At 42.3% G+C, this 19,381-nt stretch overlaps 3 protein-coding genes across 5 annotated transcripts in view; 1 reads left to right on the forward strand and 2 right to left on the reverse strand.

Annotated features, from left to right (window-relative positions):
• The window catches only part of nt5c3a (5'-nucleotidase, cytosolic IIIA), a 43,723-nt gene extending 38,164 nt beyond the window's left edge, over window positions 1-5,559 (reverse strand). Inside the window, exon 1 of the mRNA XM_056285994.1 lies at window positions 5,372-5,559. Coding sequence (XP_056141969.1) covers window positions 5,372-5,509 — 138 coding nt within the window. The 5' untranslated portion in view covers window positions 5,510-5,559. The remainder of the gene's footprint in view (window positions 1-5,371) is intronic.
• A 2,912-nt stretch (window positions 5,560-8,471) lies between these two features.
• On the reverse strand, window positions 8,472-16,806 carry dctn3 (dynactin 3 (p22)). The gene is made up of 7 exons (XM_056286105.1): window positions 16,650-16,806; window positions 14,710-14,794; window positions 13,874-13,960; window positions 13,465-13,548; window positions 12,995-13,053; window positions 12,684-12,743; window positions 8,472-9,674 (listed from the first exon to the last, which is right to left on the reverse strand). The coding sequence occupies exons 1-7, from the start codon at window positions 16,749-16,751 to the stop codon at window positions 9,588-9,590; spliced, it is 564 nt and encodes a 187-aa protein (XP_056142080.1). The 5' UTR covers window positions 16,752-16,806; the 3' UTR covers window positions 8,472-9,587.
• A 291-nt stretch (window positions 16,807-17,097) lies between these two features.
• Window positions 17,098-19,381, forward strand: part of atg5 (ATG5 autophagy related 5 homolog (S. cerevisiae)) — a 44,897-nt gene continuing 42,613 nt past the window's right edge. For all 3 annotated transcript variants that reach the window (XM_056285928.1, XM_056285930.1, XM_056285929.1), the window contains exons 1-2: window positions 17,098-17,160; window positions 17,603-17,773. In XM_056285928.1, the coding sequence (XP_056141903.1) occupies window positions 17,666-17,773 (108 nt within the window). In that variant the 5' untranslated portion in view covers window positions 17,098-17,160; window positions 17,603-17,665. The remainder of the gene's footprint in view (window positions 17,161-17,602; window positions 17,774-19,381) is intronic.

The raw sequence follows: 19,381 nt of genomic DNA on the forward strand, positions 1-19,381 counted from the left end.
AAGGACCTTGTGCTTATAACTTTTCTTGTGTTCTACAATGGTTGCACGTTTTTGGACTACTTTCTTTGTGCACCAAAGGCGTAAGTAACTACCTGTCTCACTGAAGTGGGTTTAAGACAATGCTGACGGATAAAAGTGTATTACCTAACAGTCCTGCCCAAAGCAGATTAGTGAGAGAACAGAGAAAATGTGTTATGCAGAAATCGCTCATTTGGCATGGGTAAGTCTGTTCTTCCCTTTGCAATTCGATGTATGTTCATGGAGGAGTCGGGGCCCTAGTTTATAACAAGAAGCTGATCAAAGAATGTTTTCAGGCTGTACTCACTACAAGTCTCTCTGGTTTTCAGAAATTGAAAAAAAACTTACGAGTTTGTTTCTAGTTGACTCCTCTGTATTCAATATTAACAAGGAGTTAATATTTTCTAGGCCTTAGGGGCCATGAAACTGACTCGTCATTAACCACACGTACTTTCAAGTTACGCATGAAAAGCTAGAGCTGTTTTCCATGGTTTTTTCACCCCCAGGACATCTTCAATATACAACCGGATGTTTGAACCCCATCTACGAGGCACAGGCATCATCAAAAACAGATGGTCAGAAGGTCCCAGGCAGAGGTCTCACATTCCAAGAGTCTCAACCAGAGCCTTCCTTTTTTCTTTTGCTGGACTGCAACAGCGTGGCCAGCCCTACAAACGCAGTCGTCTGAGTGAGTGATGGAGTTTCACCATTGGTTGGAAGGCCGAGTTGGGGTTTCCCCATTGGCCGGTTAACTTTCAAAATGAATCAACATACCATGAAAAGTTTTCCCTTATGTCATCAGTTGTTCACGGAACCAATGGCAAAACAGCCACTTTTTAAATATCCGTCCATCCATCCATCCATTATCCAAACCGGGGTCACGGGGATGCTGGAGCCTATCCAAGCAGTCATTGGGCGGCAGGCGGGGAGACACCCTGGACAGGCCGCCAATCCATCACAGCCATTATTTTCAGTTATAAAACTTGGTCTCTCTCTCTCTCTCACACACACACACACACACACACACACACACACACCTAGGGAAACTTAGTATGGCTGATCCAACTGACCTACATGTTTTTGGACTGTGGGAGGAAACCGGAACACCCGGAGGAAACCCGCGCAGACATGGGGAGAACAAAGTCCACACAGAGGACAACCCGGGACGACCCCCAAGGTTGGACTACCCCGGGGCTTGAACCCAGGACCTTCTTGCTGTGAGGTATTTTAAATGTAGTCGCACAAAAACAGCCGTTTAATAAATGTAATCGTGGTCCAGCCATATACTAGGTTTTAACCTAGTCCACTGTGGCTGGGGCATTCCAAACTTCATGAGCCACAAGGGTTTTCCAAATTATGTTTGGTTACATGCAAATGCTGGTAAATTTAAATAAAAATGTTCATCCTTTTACCATCCAACTAATTTTTGAACAACACAATACAAAAAAAAAAATGCGAACAATACCATCAACGCACAGTTAGTTACATGTAGGAATGGCTGGCAGAGTGCCGAACCAAGACTTTTTTTTTCTTTTTGCCTGGTGCCTTTGTTCCACACAGACATTAACCAGAGCAGCTATTACCAGAGTGTTGCAGAGAGAAATTCAAGAGGCTATTTCTAGAGGTGAGAACAGGGCTGTAGTGCAGTGAGGTCCAACAAAATTCAGTGTCTAAAATAGTACCTGGAGGCCAATGGGAAAAATGAAAAAAGAAAAAAGCTATATCTTGCTCAATATCAACCCTAACCTTGTGATATAAAAAATATACCACAAAATGGCAGGAAAATGCATGAGACATTACACAGATTTGTCCTTGCATTATATCTTCTTCTTTCAGCTTATTCCCTGTTTCTCAGGGGTCGCCAGAGCGGATTTTATGGTTTCCATCGGTACCCCATGAGCGCACAGCACCAATGATGGCCATTCTCAACCCGGGCCTTGATCGATCCGGTATGGTCTTGTCAATCCCCATACTGATTCGGCAATATTTTGCGTCAGATGCCCTTCTTGACACAACCAATAACCCTATATCCATGCACAATATACACAGTATAAAAACTGTCCTATCAAAAACCACCTTTGGGATTCTACCACAATATCTCTTCAGCAGCACATTTAAGGCATTTTCTTGATTTCAGTCCAGAAAGCAGAAGTAATGACCCATTTGATTGTGCCGTCTCATCCAACATGGTGGTAGGTGTCCCTCATGAACACTGCAAGCATTGCATGATGAGGCTTGTGCAGGCAAGGGCCAACCTTAGACTAACATTACCCTCTTTATCTCAACAGCCACACAAATATACATTAGATATTTTTCTGACAGTTATCTGGCATTCTTATTTGGACCAAAAGCCTTGAATTACATAACCTGTTTTGTTGTCCAAGAAAACTACATCGCTGGGACCTGGGCAATGGTCGCTACTGACATATCTTTGACATCTTTGGCATTTAGCTGATAGGTTTCAAATTCCTGAAACATCACACAGTCGAGCAATACAATGAGTGTAAGGGTCAGAGTCACAGAGTATCCCTGAGGTCACAGATCATATCCCTGTGACCCCAGATTGATTACATCAATCTGAAGTGACAGCAAGTTTGGAAAATCAATCAATCAATCAAGTTACATTTCAAATGAAGACAATAAAGCTAGAGAGTGTGATTGTTTTTTTCCCCCGTTCTTTCAAAACATGAGCAGAGTGGGGAAAGATAAGGAAGATATCGGAGATGACATGATTCAGGAGGCGACCAAGAGGCACTTGAAAAGATGACGTCACAGACATAATACAGCCTAGCAGTGTTGACAAAAAGGTGATGTAACACGCACACTCCCTACTGTGGATGTCCATGAGACACAGTTGATGCTCTCAAATTGAGATGACATAATGATTGGGTTATTTATTGGCGTAGTCTCAGGCTGGGAACTTTGGGCAAGCCAACAGCCAAATGAGGGCTAATTTTACATTTGGCTGTAAGGATTGCCAACCTGTCAGCCAAGAAAACACCTCATCACTTTTGAATACGTACACACTGGTTAGCCAAAACATTAAGACCACCTGCCTAATATGCTGTTGGTCCGCCGTGTGCTGCAAAAACAGTGCTGACCCACCGAGACTTGGACCCTACAAGACCCCTGAATGTGTCCTGTGGTATCTGGCACCAAAATATTAGCAGCAGATCCTTCAAGTCCTGTAAGTTGTGAAGTGGAGCTGCCGTGGATCAGATTTGTCAGTCCAGCACATCCTACAGATGATCAATCGGATTGAGATCTGGAGAATTTGGAGGCCAGGGCAACACCTTTAACACTAGGGGTGACACGCTTCGATTTGACTTTGGATATAAGGTAACAATTTGATTCGATTTAAACTTTTTTTCCCCCCAGCATTGACGGCGATGCTATTATCATTAATATTATTAATCAAGACTATCAAGTCTTGATTTGTTCAAGATCAATTTTATGCCCTGACAACTGTCATTTACATTTTCAAAATTCTCCTTTAAAAAAAATAGGTTACATGGTATCAAGTGTGATATAACCACCATTTCTTTTTTTGGAATGTACCAAACTAAGGCCATATGGCCAAATTTAAATAATTCATTTAAATTGTAATCATAACTTATGTCACCGGTCAGTTGGGATCAAAGTAATTTTTCTGTCAACGACACATTCGTTGTTGAGATATCTCAGAGAGAAGGCAAAATGTTGCCACATTGGTGACTTCAGAGAAGCAGGAGGAGCTTCCAGTTCTGTTGTTCCTGCGTCATCTCCAACTCCAGCAGTGGCCATGGTGTCTCGAAATGTGCAGGCTACCGGTAAACTACACTGTGTCGTCTTTGAAGAACAGTTTTGTTTGTTATTTTTCCAGACCTGAAGAAGTAGGCAGAGGTGGAGAAGGGAAAAACTGGAGAATCGCCGATCCAGCTTTTGATTTCGAAGGTCGGAATTAAAAGCTCATTACGAATGTTGATTAGACTCGAAATCATGACACCTCCACTGAACACTTCATCATGTTCCTCAAATCATTCCTGATTAATGCGTGCAGTGTGGCAGGGCCCACATCCTGCTGAAAGATGCCACTGCCATCAGGGAATACCGTTTTTATGAAGGAGTGTACCTGGTCTGCTATGATGTTTAGGTAGGTGGTGCATTTCAAACTGACGTCCACATGAATGGCCGGACCCCAGGGTTTCCCAGCAGAACACTGCCCAGAGCATCACGCTCCCTCCATCAGCTTGTCGTCTTCCCACACTGGTGCCATCACTTCCCCACGTAAACGGTGCACACGTACACGGCCATCCACGTGATCTAAAAGAAAACGGGGCCAGGCATCCTTCTTCCACTGCTCCATGGTCCAGTTCCGATGCTCACGTGCCCATTGTTGGCATGGACAGGCGTCATCATGAGCAGTCTGACCGGTCTGCGGCTACGCAGCCCTCATACACATACATGCAGGGTGCATGCCATGCACGGTGTGTTGTGACACATTCCTCTTGTAACCATCATTTAAACTTTCTGTGACTTGTGCCACAATAGACCTTCTGTCGGTTCGGACCAGACGGGATAGCCTTCGTTGCCCTCGCGCATCGATGAGCCTTGGGCGCCCAACACCCTGTCGCTGGTGTGTGGTTTGTCCCTCCTCGGATCACTGTCGGTAGGTACTCACCACTGCTGACCGGGAGCACCCCACAACCCTTGCCGTTTCGAGATGCTCTGAACCAGTCATCTGGCCATAACAATTTGGCCCTTGTCGAAGTCGCTCGGATCCTTACGCTTGCCTATTTTTCCTGCACGTTGACTCCGATAATTGATTGTTCGCTTACCATCTAACCCACCCAGACCTTTACATGTGCCCTTGTTTGGGGATGATCAACGTTATTCGGCTCACCTGTGAGTGGTCATAATGTTTTGGCTCATGTATATATGCGCGTGTTTCTTGTGGTAGGAGTCAGAATCGGAGCCCTTGAGCCCATGTTAACAATTCTAAAGCAATAAACGAACATTGGACTAGACAATCAAGGGTGTTGAAAAACAAAAACCAAGTTACGCCTCGCCGAGCCTACATCACAGTACTACATGACATTCCTGCCATGCTTGTTTTGACACAGACGGTCGTCCTTACGAACGTTGCTGGGTCCGCACGGATTGCATAACATGACCAGCAACAGACGTACTTAGCGAACAGTTTGGCCGTCGGCAAAGTGCGGAATGTGTGCTGACGAAGGTTAATTGTCACGTATCGGGTCTGTCAATGTGAGCTAACGACAAACAAGCAAATGACCTCTAAGCGTGGGACTACTCGTGGTGAACATCCGCTGCTGCGCAGAGCGACACTGGCCCGGCATGGGCAGAAACTCACCATCTCTATGATCCTGGTCTTCTTGCCCGCTCGCTTCTTCTTGGCCACGATGTATTGAGCGAGCACCACGCCGCCGAAAAGGGCGCAAACACTGGCACTTGCCGCGGCACCGACCTTGACCACGGCCGTCCTGTCCATGTTCGCGTCTCCCTCTTTTTCCGGACGAGCCCACGGTTCTCGTTTCCTCAAGTCAGCATGGTTCCTCCCCCTCAGACTCGTGCTGTAGGGTAATGTTGTGCTCACCGCGGCGCGCTGACACCAGGTTCCACTACTCCTACCACTTCCGCCTCGAAGGGGGTCGAAACGCGTACCGAATGAAAATATTAGGCCCATGGTCTTGATTAAAGTATAAATTAGAAAAACAATTCCATGCTGCATATGAAATTATGACCGGACAGCAGCACCGGAAACTTTTGAAGAAAGATATGAGTGAAAGTTCCTCCAGATGAAAGTTTCGAGTCAAGCGGTATAAACCGTATCCATGGAAACGACACCCAACTACAACCGGTGGGGGGTAGACGGAAAGGGTAAAGTTTGATGAATGTGCAACCAAAGTGTGTGGCGTTTTGTTATTTCCACAAAAAAATGGGGGGGGAGACAGACAGACAGAGAGAGAGAGAGAGAGAGAGAGAGAGAGAGAGAGAGAGAGAGAGAGAGAGAGAGAGAGAGAGAGAGATCATGGCAAAGCTGATCATTAGTTTTTCACAGCCTACTGATATTTTGGGTTCAGGTTTTCCCCCCCCCGGTAAAAACACGTATTGTGAAACGTCATTTTCCTAAGAACCAATCAGAGTTGTCCAATTGCAACTCACTAACGAAAATCGCTCAGGAGAGCCAGGGAGACAACTTTCTCCCAAACTATATATCTTCTTAATTGAAGCCACAGTCCTGAGTGTAAAACGAACTCTCCTTTTTGATACGTTGATACTATCTTCTAAGTGTCAATAAAAATAGAAAAACCAAACAATGAGCACATTGTGGTTACTGTTTAAGGGTGCTCGTCAGGTAGGACTTCACCAAATTAAAAGGTGCATGGTGGGTTCGCCTTCACCATAGCGGCCCAATATGGAAGAATAAGGCAGGTAGTGATTAGTTTGAACTATTTACTTATTTATTTATTTATTGTGCAGACATTATGCCAGAGAAATTGCAAAAAGACTTTTATTTGTTTGGCGGTGGGTTTGATTTTGAATTAATCTCTGGGATTTTGAGCATGGATCGTCACAGGATTTCAACAAGTTAAAAACAAGGTTAAAAAAAGAAAACCATAAGGAAAGAAAATAAATTATTTGATAGAAATTAAGTTGATGAAATTGCAAGCGAATTGGTTAAAATGTTGATGTAAAGCTTGATAAATACAAAATGTGATTTTTATCAACTGACACTACTGCTCTTGAACATTCATTCATTATCATTTAGATTTACATTAAGCCCAGTGTCAATCAAAAAGCTGTGCTCCCCAGGTATGATCCACGTTTTCCGCTCAGCAGAACTAACTACATCATTCACACAGGTGGAGGAAGAGGATGATGCGTAGCTGGAGCTGCATGAAATGGTGAAGAAGCAGTCATGCAGAAAAGAAACAAAAGGCAGGCAAGAGTCACCAGGGCCTGGGTCAATGGGAACTGAGGATGCAACCGAGACAGAAGAATCAAACCCCCTCCCTCCCCCAAAGCTGCTCTTTTTTCCACCAGCGGCACAAGCCTCTCGTCCTGAAAAGAGAGGACAAGAGAGAGCCCAGACACAAGTACATTCAACCTAACCTCAACTGAGACTCGGAGCCTTTCAGGGAGGAGGTGTTCAGGTTAGGCATCAACAAAGCCCTCAGAGGTAAATGCCAGTCAAACGATAATGACAATAAGTATATTTGGGTTTCCATTTAAAGGATGTTATAGAATCAGTAGAATGCAGAGCCGTGGTGTCAGCAGGAATACTATTCCAAAGAAAATGGGCATGTGAGAAAACGCTGTGCAAACTACTATGTTCCTTCTAGCTCTGAGAATAGAGAGGAGGCCTGCACTGCACCTTGGGATCACAAGGTGTGGGATGGTTTTGTTAAAATTTACTGATATGTTGTGACCCATACACAGCTTCACTGCTTACACCAAACCATCACTGCATGACTTGGCAAAGAATTTTCCTACAGCAAAATAAATTCTCAAAGTTGGCACTTGTAGAGTGAAAAGTTCAGTTTGCTTTAATCTTGCAATTGCGGGCAAGGGAGAGCAGCGGTGTACAGTAGTTCTGATGGATGGGTTCCCCCAATGCCAGAAGAGCAGTTCGTTTTATACAGTGAAATTATGTATAGGATGTGGTTTAAAGTCACAGGGTTGTATCAATTTCATTCACAATAATAGCATGATAGACTTACTGGCTCCAACAGCAAGGTGAAAACCTTGTAAATGAATTAACATTGAATACCACTGGGTTTGGCCTGGTAGTTAGAAGTTAGCATACAGAAAAGGCGATCATCTCACAAGATGAGAGCAGAGGAATCCTACAGGGAGCAATTATCAAGTGACAGATAATTCAATAAGGCTCAAATTAAGTAAGTTCCTATGTAGAAAGGAACTCAGAACTCGGTGCCTTCCTGTTTGAAGGAAAGCCTCTGATTAAAATAAAGTTGAAGAAATACACTTCCATAGTCCATTGCTCACATTTCACAAATACCTTTCACCAATGGTGTCTTACAAGGTGATCATTTCAAAATCACTGAAACTAGATTAAATGTCTGTTTATGGCATCTAATTGTATTGTTTATATTGCCAATAACCAAAAATGTAGACAGAACACAACATGTGTAACATTTTGCAAAGAAAACTACAAAGCTGGCTCCAAAGATGTCAGACTTGCTGTTTCGATTACAAGCGTATCAGAACTCCATGTTCTCCAGGTGCAGGCAGCCTACGTTACACATGCAGTAACAACAGTACAAGAAGAAAAACATGTTTAATATTTATTTTTTGATAGACAGCAGACAAGCAGTGTTTACATTTTTTAGTTGTAAACACCGGGACAGTGAAAAAGCAGGGTACTTTAAGCAATTTTGCCTCTGCTCATCGGCTCCGGAAGTGAACAAACAGAACAATAAATGCATTGATGTCACATTGATGTGAGTGAGCGAGAGAGAGAGAGTGAGAATGAGAGAGAGAGAGAGAGAGAGAGAGAGAGAGAGAGAGAGAGCGAGAGAACCGAAAGATAAGTCTTATGACTGGCTTGCAATAGAGAAGCAGTGTTGGAATGCATATTGTATTGAATGAAAGTCCCAATAGCTCTTAACCTCACTATAAATAAATATACCTAGCATCTTACGGGATGGCGTGCAAAAGGAAAATGATGGGACAAGGTTTAACATTTGCTCTTTAAATCATGATGTCAGATAGGCTTGGAGCTCCTTTCCAAATTTAAAATCCCACGTGTTGTCCAAAAACCTACATTACGTGGCTGGGATTGAACGATCTGCTATGGATTTTATGCAATGATATAAAAACCAACAGGACTAGTCATACTATTGCTACAGACCATTCTTCACACCTATTATCCCAAACTACCAACACTGCAGTCATATGTGTACCAGAACTGTAAAAAAGCCGTTTCCCAAGATGTTTAATAACATTTTCCAAACTTCCCAAGACCTAGTTATTATCAGACACAATTCCATATTTGTCACGATATTTCAGACCTGTTTAGGCGCTTTGGTCAAGGCAACCAAAGCCCAAGTCTGTAAGTATGGGTTGTCTCCCCTCAACACTAATACATAATATCCATCTGAACCTTTCCTTTTAGTATAAAATCCTTAAGTTTCTCAAAAGGAAATAAAATGCGCAAATGCAGCTGAGAAAATTCTTCCTTTTAAAAAAAAAACTGTTCAAGGCTTTTCTTAAACCAGTGAATTGAATCACAAGGAGAGTGACAATGTTTTGAATCAGGGCACATCCCTCTTTTAGTGAAAAGACAGCATCACTTGATTCAATAGAATTCTTGAAATAAGGGCTTTTTTTTTACAAAAATCAAGAGATGCCATCTTTTTTTTTACTTGTTTCAAGAAAGAGCTGTTTAAAAACTCCATTCTTGAGTCAATAACTTGTGAATCTGGACAATTTTACAGTTGACAGACTACATATGAGACACTGCTGTTTCTGACATCCCACCATAGCGCAGTCTTCATCATTGTCATCTTCCTCTACAGAATGTGGGTGTGTGTCAGTGGCTGCGGTTACTCCACAGGCCGGACAACCTTGGCCTCTTCCAGCTTCCTCAGGTTTTCATCCCATTGGGTGAACTGCTTGGACAACAGGAACATCTGCCGATAAAGGCGGGTAGGAGTGGGGGTTAGTTGCGTCAGAGGCCATTCTACATGTTCAGATGAAAATCTGTAATCTTGGACATTGACTCTTATGGATATCCTCTTGCCTTGCCAACAAAACTCCTCTTATTAGTTCAAGTTTTTAATGTTAGTCAGCTAAGTTTGAATGTACAAGGAATTTGACTTGGTGCAGTGCTCAGCATATACATAGAACAGAATGAACATAAACACAACAATCTGAATCAGCAGTAAAACACACTGGCGTAATAAGATTGTCACTAAGAATGTCTATAAGAGAATATCTGTGTTTGTATGACTATCTACAGTAAGAAGCACCAATGTTTATGATCCTTACTGGCAATAATTTTAGTTTTTTGTTTTGGCTCTTATGGTGAGCTTGTGACCTAGAAATGTACTAAATGTGCTCTGAACAATCAATCAATGAGATAAGCATTGTTCCACGGGGGAAGCTCCACTCTCCCCTAATCTCTCTCCAGCTCCCGCGGCCACTGTCCGCATAAGGGAAATAGAACGAATTGAAGTCCTCTGTTGACCTCCAAAAAATGAAGAGTGACTTTTCCCTTCTTCATATGAATGTTCACAGTCTGCCAAAAAACTATAATTCTGTATGCCTTTGTTTGGCCAACCTTGACTTCTCTTTTAAAGTAATAGGGCTACCTGAAACCTGGTTGACTAAAGACAACGCTGATTTGTATGAATTTAGCAACTATAAGCATATATATATAGATGCAGAGAAGATCAAATGGGTGGGGGTGCCTCCTTATATCGCAACCATCACCTGGTCTACAAAGAAAGATATGATCTTGAAAAGTATTTTACCCTTTCTGCTGAGGCTGTGCTTGTTGAAACCCGCACAACCATTATTCCATGTATCCATAGACCGCCTAGCTCTAGTTTGTCTGTATTCAGTACTAATTTAGCAAATGTTCTTGATATTATTTTTTTCTTCTTTTTTGGATTCCCCCCCCCCCTTTTTTTTTCTCCCCAAATGTATCAGCCAATTACCCCACCCTTCCGAGCCGTCTCAGTCGCTGCTCCACCCCCTCCGCTGACCCAGGGAGGGTTGCAGACTAACACGTGCCTCCTCAGATAGATGTGGAGTCACTTCTTTTCACCTGACAGTGAGGAGTTTTGCCAGGGGGACATAGCACGTGGAAGGATCACGCTATTCCCTCTAGTTCCCCCTCCCCCCTGAACAGGCACCCCGACTGACCAGAGGAGGCGCTAGTGCAGCAACCAGGACACATACCCACAACTGGCTTCCCACCCGCACACATGGCCAACTGTGTCTGTAGGGACGCCTGACCAAGCCAGAGGTAACATGGGGATTCAAACCGCCGATCCTCGTGTTGGTAGGTAATGGAATAGACCGCTACGCTACCCAGACTCCTTGGTATCATCTCTAAAGAAAGGAAAACTGTTATCTAATTGGTGATTTCAATATCAATGTTGTTAAGTATGAGACTAATAATTTATTTATTTAATTTATTAGTGTTCTTGATGTGTATGTGTGTGTGCGTGTGTGTGTGTGTATGTGTCTTGTGATTTTGACTGATTCATTGTACTGCTGTAACATGGGTGTTCATGGGATGCCCTTTGTCAGGTGCTGTGCTGAACTGTGTCTCCATCTTTTGCTATATCTAGAACTCTTGATAGATACAAATTGTGTATACCGCATTGCTGTAATTGTTTCCTGTAGTATGCTGCGTGGAGAATGCCATTTTTCAACCCCCTTGAGGGTTTTTGGGCAATTCTCCTTCAAATTCTGTTTCCAACTATATATTGTATCTTTTTTTATTATTATTATTTTTCATATGTGTAAATAAAGACTCAATCAATCAAATATCCTCTTGCATTCTCCAGTGGACATTGTGCACTTCGCTGGAGTCCGGCAATTATTTGAATGAGGTAACACATTGGCTGGTCAGTTTTTAGCTAGTTAAAGCTTTGCTATATCATTAACAATGCAATTTTTTTGAAACTTTAAAAATCATAATCATCTTAAGGTGCGGACATACGTTAAGCATCCACAGATAGCTACAAACTTATACCGGTTGCATGCATGTGATTCCATTCATACTACAATTGAGGGTCCGCGTCGTTCTGACATTCCACACATGCGCATTTCCAAATCCACACTTCATTCCAGTTGGTAGTGGTAATGCACAGTAACACTGTTTGCCAACCGCTATTTCCACTTTTGACAGCAGGCATTTTCATCTCTCCCAAGTGTTTACACGATTTCTCGCCAGCATTTCAACACCATTTGGCTGTCTTTGTATTCTTTCATAGACAAATTACATAAATGTGGCTAACAGCAGATCTCGCATAACCTCTCTTCAAAACAAGATCCATTTTGTTATCTGGAGCGTGTGCAGTCGGTGTACTTGTTATGCGTACAGTCCACACAGTCCCAAATTTTGGGCTGCACACGGATGTCCACATAGGGGTCTGCACAGACCCTCACTGACATGGGCGGATGATGACATTTATGTCATGCGGACCAAAGCAGGCCCTCAGAAGTGGAAAGTATGAATTGGCCTTTATCAAGCTCTGATAAGTGCTACTTTCAAGTCCTTTTTGAATCCAGGGAGGGTTTACTGAGCATCAGGCTGATACGAAGATACGAAGAGGGGGAGAGCATTACTAATTCATTTTCAGCAGTCAACATTTTTCTCAGCCAGGTGTGGCTTTAACACTAGTCTCAATGTAATATAAAAAATAAACGTGACTAATATAATGTGATATTTACTAGGGTGACAGTGAACTAGATATTAGCAATTAGATGGCTTGTAACCAAAAGAACAGCCATTCAAATACACAGATTAAAAGTCTGGATAAAGAATGTGAGGAAGTGGCAATGTACATCTGTGCAAGCGTGAAGTGCTTAAACAGTGCTTAAACAGTGTGTGTGTTCAGTTGAATTTGGTTTAGCCCCCCACCCCCACCCCCACCACCGATTTAGTTTTAGAAAGAAAAAGGTACCATCTTATTGTACTCCTCAAACAGCCTCTTCACTTCCTCGGACTGGGCCTCAGTCTGGCCCTGAGAGAGACAGAGAGACCAACAAAGAAATGAATAAGATTTTTCAACAAACAAAACCTGAATAGAGTAAGGAAGAAATTTTGACTGAAGTAACCAATCGTTTTATCTACAGACAAAAACCTGACCACAGGGTGAGCAAATGAAAGAGAGAGTGAGTGAGAAAGAGGGAGAGAAACAGAGGGAAGGAGAGAAACCTATACACTATAGATAGAAAGTGAGATAGACAGTGTGAAAGAGAGAGAGCGAGAGACCTGCTCTTTGATGTGAATCTGTGACAGGCGCTGGAGCTTAGTGGCATGTTCTGGCACATCTGAGAACAACAGAAATACAATTAAATCAGTGGAACCAATACCCCCATACACAGATAAACACACAATCCATGTTAAAACAAGTGTCAACTGTAACGGATACACAAACACACACAGCAGTCTTTCTCTGTCTTTACTTAGTGTTAACATAGCAACAAAACTTCTACCACAGTTTCTAGTTTAAAAAAAACTCCCAGACAAAATAATGCCTAGAATTAAAAAATGTCCTATTGACATTTAGAATCAGAATTTTAATGACCAAGTATTTACAAGATTTGTTTAGCAGCTTGCCACAGAGAAAAAAAAAATGGATCAGAAGACAAACCCTGGAATGCCCCCTTAAAAATGACATAACTTCCTTTTTGACCCTACACTGGGTAGATATTTTACTTTCTGCCAAGAAGAGAGCCCACCTCTGATGTATTTGCTATCCAGAAGTGGCTGCAGCGTGCTAACCTGCTCCAGCAAAGCAGCCTGGGAGAGCAGGAATTCTTCCTCTATGGAAAACAAATGTACAAAAACACGGTCAGCATCAGTCTGAACAGCATTACCCACCACTCATTTCTCCCATCATGCACGAGTGGATAAGCCAGTTATTTAATGGAGTGAGAAAGAATGGAGACAATGTGCTGATTTCTCAGTTTCCTTCATAATAAACAATATGCTATGTATTTTTGTTGGTCAGCATACCTTGGACGGTGACAACAGTGACAGAATAAGGACGGAGTATGACAGGCAACAACAGTTTGAAAGCTATTACTTAAATTTACAGTCGCTAAACCACTGAAACCAAAAAGGCCCCCCCATCAAACCATTTCTTACCAGCAAGGATAAACTCGAGCTTCATGGCATTAGGGGCGGTGATGTGGTCAGTAAACTGGGGATCAAGGTACCTCAGCAGGTCCTCAACTGTATCATAAGAAAAAAAGAATTAAATGAGACAAGTGACCACAAAATTACACTGCAACCCAATTTATCTTATTACAATTAGGTAGCATGCTTTACTGTAGCTTTTGGCAGGTTTATTTGCAAGTGTAACTGTGTGTTAGACACTAATGGTGCCTCTTCTTTTGTGTTATTCCTGTCTTTTATCCTTTTTTTATTAATCATTATATTACTTTATTGCTCATTGCAATGCTGAAAGTCTGCTTACTGCCATGCATTGCAATTTCACTATGGGGATCAAATAAAGAACAGCTCACCTTAATAGAGTAAAAGTTTGTAATGGAGGAGGGGTTGGGACTTTCTGAAATAAAACTGGGATTATGAATGCACAATTATGCTTGAAACAATGCCTTCAGATGTGTTTGATATTGTGGTTGTTTGTTAATCACCAATACGATTTGTAATGGTTTGAGGAACAAAATTATTTTACTGCACTTTTATAGGCTGTCGTTAAATTGTCCTTGAAGAAGGCACTTTATTCCCTTCACCTATCCAATGGGAGTTGCACAGTAACCAAGAATAAAAGAACAATTATTGTACTGCACGGCTCAAAAGCACAAATTATTTGTGACTGGATTAATGTGGAACAGGGTGGTATTAGAGGGAGCATACTTGCTCAGCACATCTTCCCTTGGTATTCAAAGACATTATTTTTTAGTGTCACAAGACTTCTTTCTTGGATGATGATGTATATTGATTAGTGTAAAACTCACTCTTCTTGTGAAGGATTTTTACACGTTCCCTCTTGTTAGCTGTGTTGGCCAAAGCTGCTTGAATCCTAGCCAGGGACTCTGAAAACTGCAAGGCCAGGGGTAGAAAAAAAGGGAAGTTAGGAAACATTCTAGGTGTCAACATGAGCATTTTCATATTGTTAAGACAAATACATCCTCTCAACCTGAACAGCCCCAAGCATGTCATTTGAAACTTCATGGATAGTGATTTTCACACATGTGATCTAGTAGTATGGGTAACTCCGAGTACTCCCAAGTGGTCACCAAGCAAAATTAGGAGTATTCTCTTTTCACTGTAAATGATCCTGAGTTAAGAACGTTCAAAAATGCCAATCATACTCATCATACGGAATCAAGAAAAAGATCCCCACTGGAAGTCTAATAAATAATCTTCTCAACTGAGAGTCCATAGCCTGACACATCAATTTGTGGGTCTGTGACTTGAGGACATTTGAAAGCCCTAGTTCTATCAAAACGATTTCAGTAAAACTGTATGGTGGAACTTTGTCAATAAAGACATTGGCTGATTTCCAGTAATTTGTACAGTGTTTATTTATTCATGCATAATAAATAAAGAGAACTCGAAAAAGGCGATAGCGAACATGAACGTTGGATGCAAACCGACATGAAACTCCAGAAGAACAAGAAATGTTGACTTAAGAAGTGAAGAAGATGATATGATGGAGATGAAGACGACGACACAGAAAAGGCATCCTGGTAGTCTGATCCATTTCTCTGCCACTTAATGAGGCAGAGAAATGGATCTGGGTGTGTCTGACATTCTTGTGTAAGAAGTGGGGTTGTTGTGAAGCGTCCAGTGTGTCGGTGTAGTGTTCTGTGCCTGTCACGTCTCACTCTCAACCTTCACCGCTGCCTAGCAGAAATGCGAACAGGAGAGCCGAGCACATAAGTCTCTCCCCGCCAGTACATAGCCTCTCCAACAGCAAGCCCTACGTAGTGCGTCCTCGTGGCGACACATTGTAACTGGGTACACCTTGACCCTGGCTGATCTACAAGGGACTCGGAGGAGGTCTGGCCCCTGGACGTGCGGTACGCAGGCCCACCGGTGTGTGGATATTCCCTAATGCCCACGAACCAGCCCCCAGCTATGGGTTAAATAGTGCCACTGCCTAGTGGATACCTCGGGAGAGGAACAGGCTACGGGAGTAAACCCCTACAGAAAATCAACGTCTACAGTGCTGTTGTTTTTTTTGTTTTTCTTGCCCTTTTGTATGTCTGTGTTATGTTTATCTGTTGTCTTGTTTCACCCCGTTTATTGTAAAGCGACTTTGAGTGTTAGAAAAGCGCTATATAAGTTTTGTTTATTTATTAAAGAGGTCCTTATACCCTTAGTAACGTATTGTTTCTAAGTAACTGCTGTTAGTGAAGATAATTACCCTTCTGAGATTAAAATGTAACCCAACACAAGGATTGCCTTTCGGCTTAAACAATTTCCACCGTTCACATGCACGTCTGCTTATCACGAGTGTTGTACTCGTCACCCCTCGCTGGCCTATCACACACAGCAACGGCTATCTTTATATCGCAGACATATCACTTATGACACATATTTTCAAAGCTAGCATCATGCCACGAAAGCTTTGATTGCATTGATACTCTCCTGAGAAGAGACATCCCATGCAGCTAACGTTTAATGGCTCGTTGATACTCTAAAAAGAACATTTGGCCGCTGGTATCCAATGAAACTGAAATGAACACCCATCACGACTTTAAATGTTTTCTAACCACTTAGCTGGGAAATAAATGCTATATTGCTAACGTTAACTGGACAGTTACTGAGTGGTGCACAATACAATAAGGGCGTTCACTGACAGCCCAGGTTTAGCTTTGCCTGGCTATTAGCTTGCTTTCTTGGGCTGGTGAAGTGTTCCCGGCACATTTCTACGAGGTAATATACAAACCTTAACAGGTTTTCCAACTCCGTTTCTCCGTTCACCGTACATTCGATTCTCCAGCGCCCGAATACGCATTTCAAGACGATCCATTTCGGTGTTTTTATCCATTTTTTGACGCGATTACAAAGCACAACAAATCGAACAACCCGACAACAACGTCAATATCAATGGACGTCGCACATTCATGACGCACAGTGCGGGACTTGAAATTACGCCATGTTTGTTGTACCAGGACGAAAACCTTCACGTCATTCACAGGCTTCCGGAGGAAAAAATCACTTTCCATCAGCTAAAATGTATATTATATAATTTGGATACACAGAGTCAATATTAAAGAAATCAGCCCCCAAAGAAATGAATTGTTTTTAATGAAAACTGCAGTACTAAAAGTAAACACAGGTGGCTCTTTAGCAGAGGGCGGGGTCTTGTGGAGCTGTTTTTCCGCTGACAGGAGGCTCATGACAACACCGACTGTCACGGCCTTCCTATCAAAATTGTCGGCAAAAACTCCAGAAAAGTAAGATTTGCCCACATACCACACCTACACTTCCACGACACGAAATTGTTGTTTCTTTGTAATGACAACAAAGTAACCCGTAAGTAAGGCGTTTTGTTTACCATCCATCATCTCAACGCTTGCCACCACTAGCAAGCTAACTTAGCCCTCAAACTAAGGTTGGTTTTATGTGTTTGCAGCCTGTGTATCTCACCGGCGTGATCGGTCATTGGTTAGTGTAGTGTTTAACTGGCTAAGTTAGCCTTAGTTACACCTTAACCGAGATTGAAGAGAAAGAACAACTCTCATTACTGATCGGTAAAAGACTACGTCGACGTTAACGATGCCAACTTGGAGGAGTGGAATGCATTCGTTTTGTGTTGCGTTCTTAAACATACATGATATACATACATAACATAGCGTTCAGCTGACGCTATGTTATTTACTGTACCACTGATATCAGGAATCCAGTATCTGTAGCTGGCAAATACGTCCTTTATGTGCTGCAACCGGGAGCAACAGCAGCATGGCAGATGACAAGGATGTGCTGAGAGATGTGTGGTTCGGCCGGATTCCCACCTGCTTCACCCTTAACCAAGATGAGGTCACCGAGAGGGAGGCAGAACCCTTCTTTGTAAGTACCCAGTAGTTTACACATCTGATGGTTAGTTTTGACACTGTTTAGTAAGGCTGTGTATTCTTTTTTTCCCTTTTTTAAAATTTTTATTTTATACCTTTATTAATTTGATAGTGATAGTTGAGAGAGAGAGAGAGAGAGAGAGAGAGAGAGACAGGAAAGGTAGGGGAGAGAGAGGGGATGACATGCAGCAAAGGGCCCGGGCTGGATTCAAACCTAGGCCTCTGCGGTAAGGACTCAGCCTTATGTGGTATGAAGTCTACCAGGTGAGCCACCGGGATCCCCCAGGGCTGTGTATTCTTAAGAATTTGGTGGTATGAGGGTTTGCCAGTTTCTTCAAAATATTCCTATCAGCCCCTCATTTGGTGATTGTCAGTGTAGTTGAGAGACAGACAGACAAGCAGACAGTTCAGCACTGATGACCGAACAAATGGCAAACACATTTTGGGCCAAATGAAGACACAAGTTGGAATAACAGAGTTTAACCCGCTAGCCTGTCAAATGATCCATGTTATCCTAACAACTGTATGGAATTGATCATGCCTTGATTAGTAAGCGGAGGTTAGTGTTGTCCGACGTAGGCTACATATCCTGAATTAAGCCCCATCTGCATATTCCAGTAGAGCTATTCATGGCACACAAGTTGGTTTGCCTCATGCTTAATACCTTGAATTCTCAAGGATGCAGAAATTTAAATAACCAAATAAAGGAATTTTAAATCACAGATGGACTAAATCTATTGCCGATTCCTGGTGTATTCGTCTGTCGGCACAACCCTTGGTGACACAATTCGCATCACAATACAAGTGTCATTATTAAATATACTGTGATATTACGATACTACAATCTGCCATATAATGCAATATATTATCAGAATTGTAGAAAAGTGTTAAAAACAAAAACACCATAATATGCACAAAATCAGAGTAATCAAAGCCACAGTTGTTGTGGTTCTGTGTAGCCTTGTAACAATACCGCAGGTGCCTCCTAGTGGCAATATGTAGTGTTATGTCATGCCAATAAAGCCATTTGAATTTGAATTTTGTTCAGAGTTGTAGACAACACAGGGAAGTAGTGCCACTGCACATAATCCCAAGAATAAAGAAAGTGTTTTTGAAAATTGATACAATACCATGAAGGATAGTATCGCAATACTCGAGTGTAATGATATTTGCTTATAGCCCCACTGTTGAGATAGTAACAAACTGACAAGTTCCATTTTAAGTGATAGGAGAGCAGAGAGAGGAGAGCAGAGAGCTGGATGACTCATCCACATGTTTCACTGTGGAATCATGTGCCAGTCTGCATTAACGCTTCTCTGGTCAGCAAGGTCTAGAAACCTGTATAGGATAGAGTGAGGGTTACCTCTCTCTTTGGCAAGGGTTACTCCTTTTGCTGGAAAATGACTGATCTTTTCAAAAGGAAGACAAAAAGTGAAACTGGAATTTTGTCATCTTTCCCTGTAAAAGAACAATCTCCTCCTAGCATTAAGAGTGAATGTTTTTACAGTAGAAAATTAAGGAGGACAGTGAATACATTCTTCAGTTTTAGGAGTGCTTTGAGAATGAAATAGGGTTGTTGCCTTGTAGATATGTCTACATTCCT

This window comes from Lampris incognitus, chromosome 9 (assembly GCF_029633865.1).
Source record: "Lampris incognitus isolate fLamInc1 chromosome 9, fLamInc1.hap2, whole genome shotgun sequence".
In the NCBI taxonomy this organism is placed as follows: domain Eukaryota; kingdom Metazoa; phylum Chordata; class Actinopteri; order Lampriformes; family Lampridae; genus Lampris; species Lampris incognitus.